General features: G+C 38.0%; 3 protein-coding genes across 3 annotated transcripts; 1 reads left to right on the top strand and 2 right to left on the bottom strand.

The window, feature by feature from the left end:
- Positions 1 to 804: 804 nt before the first annotated feature.
- LOC103410343 (laccase-15-like) lies at positions 805 to 3,860 on the top strand. The gene is made up of 5 exons (XM_070825550.1): positions 805 to 1,026; positions 1,394 to 1,545; positions 1,639 to 1,883; positions 2,155 to 3,225; positions 3,405 to 3,860. Exons 1-5 carry the CDS (start codon positions 928 to 930, stop codon positions 3,533 to 3,535), a joined length of 1,698 nt encoding a protein of 565 aa, XP_070681651.1. The 5' UTR covers positions 805 to 927; the 3' UTR covers positions 3,536 to 3,860.
- Positions 3,861 to 4,206: 346 nt separating this feature from the next.
- Positions 4,207 to 4,886, bottom strand: LOC103420848 (wall-associated receptor kinase 17-like). Its single transcript, XM_008358890.3, has 2 exons — positions 4,553 to 4,886; positions 4,207 to 4,418 (listed from the first exon to the last, which is right to left on the bottom strand). Exons 1-2 carry the CDS (start codon positions 4,884 to 4,886, stop codon positions 4,207 to 4,209), a joined length of 546 nt encoding a protein of 181 aa, XP_008357112.3.
- A 2,332-nt stretch (positions 4,887 to 7,218) lies between these two features.
- LOC103420804 (ER lumen protein-retaining receptor-like) lies at positions 7,219 to 9,686 on the bottom strand. Its single transcript, XM_008358843.4, has 6 exons — positions 9,347 to 9,686; positions 8,391 to 8,656; positions 8,170 to 8,285; positions 7,991 to 8,064; positions 7,829 to 7,892; positions 7,219 to 7,595 (listed from the first exon to the last, which is right to left on the bottom strand). The coding sequence occupies exons 1-6, from the start codon at positions 9,435 to 9,437 to the stop codon at positions 7,559 to 7,561; spliced, it is 648 nt and encodes a 215-aa protein (XP_008357065.2). The 5' UTR covers positions 9,438 to 9,686; the 3' UTR covers positions 7,219 to 7,558.
- Between the last annotated feature and the right edge of the window lie 1,182 nt (positions 9,687 to 10,868).

Here is a 10,868-nt window from a genome sequence, read left to right as displayed (position 1 = left end):
TGTTCCTTGACCTTATTGATCTTTGATCTCTAGTAATCATTGGCGTAGAAGGTTGGTATTGTGTTTTGCTGATTCGTGACCTAACCCAAACCCATGCCCGCAACAATTGACCTTCCCTTGTTTTTTATTCTTGTTTTCGATTGATCCCAAGGTTCATATTACAATTAACTCGAAAGAAAAAGACGAATGAACCTAGTACAGTCAATGCCGTGGAGGCCAATAACTGTTTGGCTTGGCATGCTGCAATTTGCAATTTGTATTAATTGCTCAAATCTCGTTATCATGTTTAATTTGAATAGTCATATTCGTCTTCTTCTTCTTCATTGAATGTTAACTAAATTGATGATGTTTTCCTAACAAATTTGTTAGGTATGAAACACTATATATGGAGAAAAAATTTCGGTGTGAAAAATGGTATTTCTCGTTATCATGCTTGTCCAAATCAACCTTGATCTGACTTCTCAATCTCAACAAGTTGAAATATATGGCGTGCTGACATAAGCTTCGAACTAATCTAGAAATATAATCCAAGTTTAATTGATCAACATAATAAACAGTAAAAACATTTGTGATTGCATGGAATGAAAAAACATGAGAGAACATTGTATAGTGAAGATATTAAGCGCACGTGTTTCATGAAGCATACTAATTGTTACTTAGCATAGCTTGACTAACCTTCACCAGTTAATTAATTAATTAATTTTTAATTTTATTACGTATAATCGCCACCTGGGCTTTATTTAGCTCTCTCTGTCTCTATATATATCCGTCCTCAACTCCTGCGAACTGCATCAGTAACAGAAATATAGAGACCAAATAATAGTTACACAACTCCTGTGAATCCGTGATCATCACTAGTAGTTGTAACAGATACAGCTATAAAGACGATCGATTGGAAAGCAATCATCAATATCGTCGTCGATCAACATGAATATTTTAACTAGCTTGCAACTTGCAGTCGGCTTGCTATTGTCTACTGTTGGCATCTTCCATTGCCAAGCTTTGTCTCCTCGGTACACTTTTGTGGTAATTACCTAGCTCATTATTTCCTTAATTTCGATGCAGTTCAGTTCTAAATTTTGATGCATATGTATGAATTGCATGCATCATGCATGCATGCCTATGGTTATATATATCTCTGTGTGTGTGATATATATGTATATACACTTTATAAACGATGCTCATGCATGTATGCTGATTTCAAAAATATTAATGAACTCATATCTTGTGTTTGTTTGCAGTTCAGCTTTAAATTCTGATGCATATTTATGAATTGCATGCATGCATGGCTATAATTATACATATATTTTGCATTCATGCATCATGGATGCTGATTTCAAAAATATTAATGAATTGATGATATCTTCTGTTTGTCTGCAAAAATTAATTGTAGGTCGAAGAAACTTCATACAAACGACTGTGTAGCACAAAGAATATCTTGACTGTAAACGGCCAGTTTCCGGGACCAACATTGTATGCTCGTGCTGGAGATACTGTCATAGTGGATGTCTATAACAAGGGCAATCGTAACATTACCCTCCATTGGTAATTCATCAACTTTATACTGTGCATGTAATCTCATGCGGCTTTTAGTTACTTTCATGACACCAGTACAGTTCTGATCCATCTATATTTCAGGCATGGAGTTAAGCAACCGAGGAACCCATGGTCGGACGGTCCTGATTACATCACGCAATGTCCTATTCAACCAGGAGCTAGGTTTACCCAAACCATTATATTTTCCTCAGAGGAAGGGACCCTATGGTGGCATGCTCACAGTGAGTGGGATCGAGCCACCGTCCACGGTGCTATAGTCATATACCCCAAGAAGGGAGCCACTTACCCTTTTACTAAGCCTCACGCAGAATTACCAATCATCTTGGGTATGCAAATCAATTCAATCTTCCAAAACCGCTTATAGGATAGCTAACGCTTTTAAATAACTAAAAACGCTTGTGACAACGTTGGTTGCTAAAGTTAAAAAGGTTTTTTTTTGGGAATTTTTTACTTGTATTTTTATTAATTAAAAATTTCGATGTGTTCTAATGAAAGAATTTCTCGTAAAAGAGCTTATGAATATAAGTGATTTCTATATAAACATTTCCAACTTACGATCCTTATTTTTCTGCAAATCGTTATATTTGAAAATTGTAGGAGAGTGGTGGAAGGAAGATATTGGACAACTTTACGATGAAACGATTCAAAGTGGAGGGGACCCTAATAATTCAAATGCTTACCTCATCAATGGTCAACCCGGCGATCTCTATCCTTGCTCAAAACCAGACACATTCAAGCTCATAGTTGATTACGGCAAAACCTACCTGCTCAGACTAATCAACTCTGCCGTGCAGGAGATGATGTTTTTCGCCATTGCCAATCACAACGTCACGGTTGTAGGCTCAGATGCTAGCTACACCAAGCCATTTTCAACAGATTATGTAACCATATCTCCCGGGCAAACTATTGATCTCTTGTTAAATGCCGACCAAAGCCCCAACAACTACTACATTGCTGCTAAAGCCTATGTTGCCTCGGCTGGAATTCCCTACGACAACACAACCACCACCGCATTACTCCGATACAACAGAAATTCTAGTTCAACCCCTACTTCGTTGCCTAATCTTCCTTCCCATAACGACACCAACGCATCAGTTCACTTTACCAGTAAACTCAAAAGCTTGGCTGATAAAAACCACCCTGTTGACGTGCCACACAAGATAACAACTCATTTGTTTTTTACACTATCCATCAACACACTACCCTGCCCGAGTAATTCATGTACTGGGCCTAATGGGACACGTTTTGCCACCAGTATCAACAACATTAGCTTTGTTGACCCTACCATTGACATATTGCAAGCTTACTATTTCCATGTCAATGGGGCATTTGGAACTCGCTTTCCAAATTCCCCGCCCTTGCTGTTTAATTTTACAGCTCAGGACTTGCCGTTGTACCTACAGACGCCGAAGCAAGCGACGGAGGTGAAGATACTGGAGTACAACTCAACTGTGGAAATTGTGTTTCAGGGGACAAATTTGGTGGGAGGAGATGACCATCCGATGCATCTCCACGGATTCAGTTTCTACGTTGTGGGACGGGGGCTTGGGAATTTTGACAAGGACAAGGACCCTTTGACGTATAATCTTGTTGATCCTCCTCTTCAAAACACCGTCGCTGTCCCTATAAATGGTTGGACTACCATTAGATTCAAGGCAGACAATCCTGGTACGTAATTAATGAAGACGTTCATCATCTTTAGTGCATATATTATCATAAGGGGCCATTTGATAATAACCATATCAATTTCCAGTTTCCAGTTTTAGTTAACAGCCCCTAATTCGTTATATATTAATGAATGATAATTAGATCGTGTAAATTGTTGTTCTTCTTCTTGTTGTGTGTAGGCGTTTGGTTTATGCACTGTCATCTGGATCGACATATGTCATGGGGTATGGACATGACGTTCATAGTGAAAAATGGAAAGGGCCCAGGAGCGCAAATGTTACCTCCGCCACAAGGAATGCCTCCATGTTAACAACTGTTATAAAGCTTTCGAGTTGGATTCTGTTGGAAATTTAATTATTAAAAATTATTATTATTTATGATTTCTTGTGGGTTAAGGATATTATAGTTTCTTACCTGTTAAGGCTTGAGTTTGCTTTAGTTTTCACTATATATATATATATATTAATGTTTATATAGGTGGCTTCAGTTTGTAGCCATCTCGGCAACCTTAATTATTTGTTTTCTGTTTAATAAAATAGTGTTCATAGTTTATCTTCCGTTGGTTTGTAGTACTCTATTGTTGAACTTGTTAATGGCAATAAAATTGGACTACATGTAGTCGGTCCTTTCAATACCATTTTGTACTAGGAACTCTGACTGGCAGTGGCCGTGGCCAGGATATAAATGTCATAAAAATTTACCTGGTTTTGTCTTGTCACCAACTTGGTGGCCGTCGACGACTCAAGAACAAGATGAAAATTTTCCATCCAAGAAATGACGATAATGCGCATTATATTAGCACTAAAGCCTTATTTTCAAAGATTGGTTCAACTTTCAAATATATACATGGTTCATGAAAAAAAAAAACAAAGCTGACAGCCACAGCCCATACGCAATGGATTATCGAAAACAACTCTAGTAGTAAGCTCATTCTATACTCTGAAGTTTTAACCATTAGATCGTTGGCCAAAACATATACTTTCAATAGTTGTCGGCGTGAACTAGCTTAGGAAGAATGTGTGCTGCCCTGCCACACAACCTCCTCAATTCCCTTGCCACTTCTTCCATCGCAGGCCTTTCGGCACTACTCAACTTGAGGCAACTCTTTGCAAGCTCCGCAACAGCTCTGAGTTGCTCTCTGTTACCCTCGTTTACTAGTTGTGGCACAACGATCTGAAATATGTCGTTTTGTTCTACAGAAGAAACGAAATGGGATGTTATGATTCTTCGATTTTCTGGTCTGTTGAAGGACAATGGCATCTCTCCCGTCAAAAGTTATAACAAGACGACTCCAAAGCTATAGACATCACTCTATCTGTCAACTGGCCTGTTTGGAGATATTCGGGGTCTAGATAACCAACCGTCTGCTGTACCAATGTGTTCATCTGGGATTCATTACTAGGGACCCGGACCAACCTTGAAGATCCGAAACCGAAGACCTTGGCCACAAAACAATCGCTTAATAATATGTTGGAAGAGTTGACATTTCCATGAATGATCATTGGTTTTGATGTCTCTGCTGCAGAATGCAGATAAGCAAGAGCAGCTGCAGATTCTGAGGCTATCTTTAAAAGAATATGCCAAGACAATGCTTTTTTCCCATTAACATGATGAATGTAGTCGAACAAGGTCCCGTTGCGGGCGAGTACATAGACCAACATGGGTGCTTCAGTCTCTAAACAGTAGCCCAAGAGCTTCAGAGAGGAGGGGCAACTCCTCACGGCTCAGGAATTACTACTAAGTTCAATTGAACAGACATAAAGATCAAAAGAGAAATGGGAGACAAAGAGGAGAAATATTCGGAGGGAAGGAGGAAGGTAGGAGAGAAAAAAAAAAGAGGAGAGAGATTCAGAGAGGAGGGGCGAGAAAGAAAGTAGAGAAATGATCAAATCAAGAGAGATATCGAAAGAAATGAGAGAGAGGACCATATGAGGAGAGGAGATAAAAAGATACCATAGAAAAAGAGAGCCACCAAAGAAAGACCGGGAGAAGAGGAGGAGAGAGAAAATAATAGGTTTGAAGTTTAAAAACAACAAGAGGTTGTAAATGCTTTTAAAATGACTAAAAACGTTTTTGGTGAAAATATTTTTGGAACTAATCTTTGGTAAAAATACAAATAAATTATAGAAAAACACTTGAAGTGCTTCCTAGAAGAATTACACTTCAAGTGCTTATGAAACCCAACAAAGTTTCGTCTAAAAATGTTTTTAGTCATTTTGAAATAATTTCCAAATAAGTCATAATGCTGCACTTATCACATATTTGTACTATCTCTATAATAGAATAAGAGCCCACAACACATGTGGGTCTCATTTCTATTAGAGAGATGATATATATATAGTAAGTGTAGCATTTTTTTTAATGTTTTTGGAAGTATGCTAATTTTTAAGTTAATTTTGAATTCAATTTTTCAAAACAGTCATACCAAATAATCGTTCAAATTGCAAAACTCAAAAAATGTTTTTAAGTACAAAAGTTTTTATTCAAGTAAAATATCAAACAATCCATAAAGGTTTACATTTAATTTACAGGGAGCATAGCAATTATCAAGTAATAAACACTAAAGAGTAGAGAGGATTACGTACCTAAAGTGAGCTTTATCGGAAAGACACTGATGTGTGGAACTGGGATGTAACCTGTACCAGTTTTCCTATGGCAAATATATTCCTGGGTTTTGGTTGACAATGAAAAGCCACTTAAATCTTCGACTTTGTACAGAGTATTGGTTGTAGTTGAGATTTCAAACCATGAGCGACTGTTACTCTTACCGATACTCTTTTGAAGGCTAACATATGGACAACACAAGTCAGGCAACATACTCTCAACACGCCTTCTTATGTGTGACGTATTTTTAAGCTTAGCAAGTAAACAACCTAAATTGGGTGACATAGAGCACGTGTGCCCACTGGACTTCAAACGCGGGACAACCTGCTCTGCTACTATAAAAAAAGTTGAAGTTCCGTCATAAAACCACTTGACAATATTAGAAGTAACCCAACTACTTATAAGTATATGCAAAATCCCTTCTTTTTCCGACATGACATTGATACTCTCATCAGATGCATCCATGTACGGGAGCGTGTATTGGAAGTACACGTTCTGTCGCGTGCTGGTGATGTTTGTTACTGTCAACGGAGGACAGATCAGCCTGGACTTGGATGCTGTGGCACCCAATCCCGTAACAAACCAGAAAATAAAAGTAGCCGCAACAGTTATGTTTCCAGTACTCACTGCCTCAGGCACCAGAGACTTAACATTGCCCTCCCCTTTGGGAGTGGAAGAATTGCAACAACCCATGCGTATGATTGTGAACTTGTTTGCAGTGTCGGAGATTGCATGCGGTGTGGCAGTCAAGTACTCGGTCTCAGAGGTAGTGTTGTGGGTGGCAGGACCAAAGCGCAACATAAATAGTGCTGCTCCAGTTTTAGTGGTGTTGCAGCTATTAGTAGAAACTTCGTTGTTTACACATACCTCAAGTTCACTTTTTCCCACTGAGAATCGTCTTGGATATGGTAGGATAAAAGAACATGATCCTTGGGAACTCGCAGACCAGTATTCGACCACAGAACATGATACTTTTCCTTTCTGGAAACGGGCTTGGCGTCGGCTTCTGATAATGCTGCCAACAAAAACAATGAAGGGAAAGCTAAAGTAAACCAACAGAGTTTGCGCATCCCTTCCATCTTAATTATCTTCCCTTCCTCAACTTATTCTCAACAGCAACGTGGTTGTAATTTGTAAGACTTATAACTTGACTTGGGATTAGCTCATTCCCAATTCTGATCAGCTCCTACCTAAAATTTTGGTTTATAGAACAACTTTGAGGGAACATCAATCTCATGTGTTTAACAAAATCAACCTGCCCTCCTTCTGCGCTCCTTCCTTTAACGCGGCATTGAATTTGAATCGCTGGTTTTTTAATTCGGAGGTCAATGGTTTAGAGTGACCAGAATACACTTGTTCCCTCTTGGTTTCTTGCTTGAAATATGGAGGTATATAATATGTTGATAGAGATCTGATATATCGTAACTGACGTATATGTTTCAACATTGTTATATTATACATATATACTGAGAAATATAATACACATTCCAAAATTGACAACCAAATAAAAATCTACCTTATTTACGATAAGGTGAGAGTGGTTCGTTAAATTAGTAAATAATTAACAAGATCTTATCAGAATCTAATCCATTAATGTGGAGAAAATCCCCCAACAGTGACAGCAATGGTTAACTTTCGGCTCTGTATGTCCTCAAGTACGTATGCATAATACATTCCTCTTCTGTTGCCTTCCGGTGGGGTGGAAACTACACATGCAGCATGATCCACGTCAAGCGGGAAGCTTAAGCTCCTCGTGTTCCTTCCAGCTGAAGAAAAGCAGACCAGCTTGTTATTAGGATACAACAACATCTACCAAAGTTGATGATTCGGTATCATAATTTGTGTCAACATCGAATTAGTGTCATAATTTGTTACACCACAGCGTATGGAAATATGTTACAAGACCAAAGCCATTGCTCCGTATTCATATTTCTTGTTTCGACGCACAGTATGATACAAACTACTCTTATGGGGAGACGTGAGAGTTGAGTAAAGTTACCTCTTGATATAGTAGTAGAAAAAATCAGCATAAAGAGCAGTCTGAACTAGGCCTGAAATCCAAGCTGTGCGTTGGGCATTTTACAACAAATTAGTTATATCACTGTGGCTGAAAATGCACTAAATGATTATTAAGTGCAAGCTATATACAAAGAGAACTTACGTATCCAGCGAACTCTGTGGAGGTCTGTGAAGAAACGGTAAATCCAGTTGACAAGATATAAAGAACGATAAGCACTGCACAATGTTACCAAACAAAAATAACACCACAGATAATCACATGAGCAGAAATCCAAGAATAATGAGCAAATGCATTGATGACTCGGCGGAGTTGGAACATACCCGAGAAGGAAAACGTAATTTCCAGTTAAGTTGTCAATGTTTCTTGACCTCTGCAGTAATACCAACTGTGGTAAGATTGCCACAGCTTCAAGATATATTGAAAATGCCCACAGAACCTATTACAATAGATCAAGCTCTAATCAGACGGGTGTAAAAAGGAGCATCATCGTACAAAACTGGTAACTTAAGGCAAAAGAAAGGGCAAAATAAATGCAATGTACATCAATTGCAGTAAAAGCGCGCGGAATCAGAAGAGCCAGCCCCAAGGATAAAAGTATGAGATAGTAATGTCTGAAAGTATCTTGATCCTTGTTGTAGGTTTGCTTCACTACTTTATGGTACCTCATGTGCCAGACCGTGGCAAAAGAAGTTCCGATAAATATGAGCTTCCCCAGAGTGTTATACACTGAGTAATACTTGACGATCAAGTCAAGGTATCGAGTAAGAAAGACCAACGCATAGAGTTCTTGAGTTTTGAGTGAAATTCCTGGTGCAAGTGAACTAGTATTAGACTTAAGAGAGGCATGGAACAGATCGAACATTCCATTTCTATAGAGGCATGGGAATAATTAGCTCTGCAAACGACCTATAATCTGTTGAAATCCCACATCGCCTAGAGAAAGAAAGAAGAGTTTAAATATCCTAACCCTACTCCAACTAAGACCGAGGCCGCTTGTGATAACTTAAAGGATTACAAAGGAATTCAGAAAATTAAGAAAGTTGAGTTTTGACATCAATGTTCCAAGAGTGTTTGAAACTGATAAACCTTCTTTCCTCTATCAAATTAGTATTGAAAAGCTATATGTCCATCAGCATATGAAGAAGTTCAAACTTTCAAGCTAACGGATCCTCCATTGCAACTGAATAAGCATCATGAATGAACGATGTTAAAAATTAATTAATCAAAACATTTGCAAATTAGCACTAATTAAAACAATCACAAAGAGAATTGAACATTTCAAATGAGTAACGAAGTAGCGAGTCACCCTTCTAATTCTGAAAGCACAAATGTTTAAGAAACGAGAATCGATCAATTGGGGATTACAAGTTTCAGCAGTACATATCTTTAGTCCAAGTTTCATTACTTCATTCACAGCGGACAAGACACACAACACAATGCATGCTAAATGCCAATCACTAACTCTCAGCTAAAATATACATTTGAACATTTTGATACCTGCACAAGATTTGGTGGAGCGGATCTTAAGGAACAGGACCAATATGCTGAACAAGTGGGTTACGTCTCCAGCCAACCTAAACAGATTCATGGCTTCTTCTCTAACTCGAAACTCTCCGTTTCGTTTCGGATTTCGTTGCTTCTTTCTTGCTCCTTTCCTTGTTGGGTTTCGTTTTCCTTCAGCAGAGCAGAAATGTTATCGGACTTTCAATACCAACAATGTAAGAATTTTTTCCCCTGTTTGTCTAAGATTGGCCATTGACTTTTCCCCCAGGTCTTTGAAAATGGCCAAAAAAGACAAAAACACATACCGTATACTTCGTCTGATCTTCCTCCCTTTAACTGTCATTCTTCCCTTAACTACTTATTGTGAGAAGGGCTGGTAGGGAAGTGCATTACATGCACACGTATTTGGGTTTGGGCCCCAAATTCGGCACAATATTTTCTCATTTCGTTTATTCTTTTTAAGTACAGACACAGTTCAGTTTGACAACGTTCTGAGGTTGAAGTTTGAATCGAACACGCTGGTTTTGTAAGATGGTATTATAAACGTGTTTAAACATGTTAATAAGTGCTTATATAAATAGTGCTTGTACAAGTCATAGGCATCTTCAAGTTTTCGACGTGGCTAGAAAATCATGTTCACTGGTAGAAGTAGAAAGCGATTCACTCCAATCTCAAACAGGCCCGTAATTTTAAGAACACAAGTCGTAGCTGACAATCGGGCTAAAATCTCATGAAGCCCAAGTAATAAATCACTACTTTCAAAAGCCCAAAAGTGTCAGCCCGAGTTAAAGTGCCGGCAATCGGTGCCAACTCGGATCTAATAATATTCGAGCAGATTCTCGAGGCTTAACCCAGATCAGATATCCCTTCCAACCTTCAAACAGAAATTGTAAAAAGAAAAAAACAAAAAGAAAATTCCTTCTTTCCACCCTGTAAAAAGAAGTTCAAACCCAATTAAAAAATGAGTGGGCCGATCACAGAGTGACAACACGGGCAGCTTCAACTATAGCGTCACGGTCACGCACACCGGCCCCACCCTTTACTTTTTATTGTATTTTTAAATTCATCCGCTATAATAAAAATATTATTTGATAAATAAGCGAACAAAAAATTACAATATTACATCGTTATGTATAATTTCTTACATGATTATGTGTTATGTTATCAGTTACAAACACAGTGACGCGCTTAGGCCTGGTTTGGTATTAAAGTGATTCTGAAAAAAGATAGTATAAACAAAAGTTGGGAGTTTTTTTGTGTTTGGTAAACATTCAGCTTCAATTTTTTTCACAATTTTGGGTGAAAAAAGCAAAAAACAAGAAGCTGCAAAACCCAACTTTGAAAAATCAGTTTTTTTCACATCTGTTTTATATAAAAGTTTACCAAACACTATAATACTGTTTTTTTTTTCAAAAGCATTTTTACAAAAAAATTTACTAAACATTCTACAGCTTTATTTCACAGCCGCTTATTCTCACAGCACAGCAGAAACAGTTTTTTTTCAAAGCACAGTAAT

Source organism: Malus domestica, chromosome 07, assembly GCF_042453785.1.
Source record: "Malus domestica chromosome 07, GDT2T_hap1".
NCBI classification, from domain to species: domain Eukaryota; kingdom Viridiplantae; phylum Streptophyta; class Magnoliopsida; order Rosales; family Rosaceae; genus Malus; species Malus domestica.
The sequence above is the reverse complement of the archived record's forward strand: the minus strand, read 5'-3'. Positions and strand labels throughout refer to the sequence as shown.

Coding starts and splice junctions, on each gene's coding strand:
- LOC103420848 (XM_008358890.3), bottom strand. CDS start 4,886: ATGTTGGTCTATGTACTCGCCCGCAACGGGACCTTGTTCGACTACATT. Junction 4,419..4,552: donor CCCCGAATATCTCCAAACAG/GCCAGTTGACAG, acceptor TTTCTTCTGTAG/AACAAAACGACATATTTCAG.
- LOC103420804 (XM_008358843.4), bottom strand. CDS start 9,437: ATGAATCTGTTTAGGTTGGCTGGAGACGTAACCCACTTGTTCAGCATA. Junction 8,286..8,390: donor GCGCTTTTACTGCAATTGAT/GTACATTGCATT, acceptor CTATTGTAATAG/GTTCTGTGGGCATTTTCAAT. Junction 7,596..7,828: donor TTCTACTACTATATCAAGAG/GTAACTTTACTC, acceptor GCTTTTCTTCAG/CTGGAAGGAACACGAGGAGC.
- LOC103410343 (XM_070825550.1), top strand. CDS start 928: ATGAATATTTTAACTAGCTTGCAACTTGCAGTCGGCTTGCTATTGTCT. Junction 1,546..1,638: donor CGTAACATTACCCTCCATTG/GTAATTCATCAA, acceptor TCTATATTTCAG/GCATGGAGTTAAGCAACCGA. Junction 1,884..2,154: donor AGAATTACCAATCATCTTGG/GTATGCAAATCA, acceptor TGAAAATTGTAG/GAGAGTGGTGGAAGGAAGAT.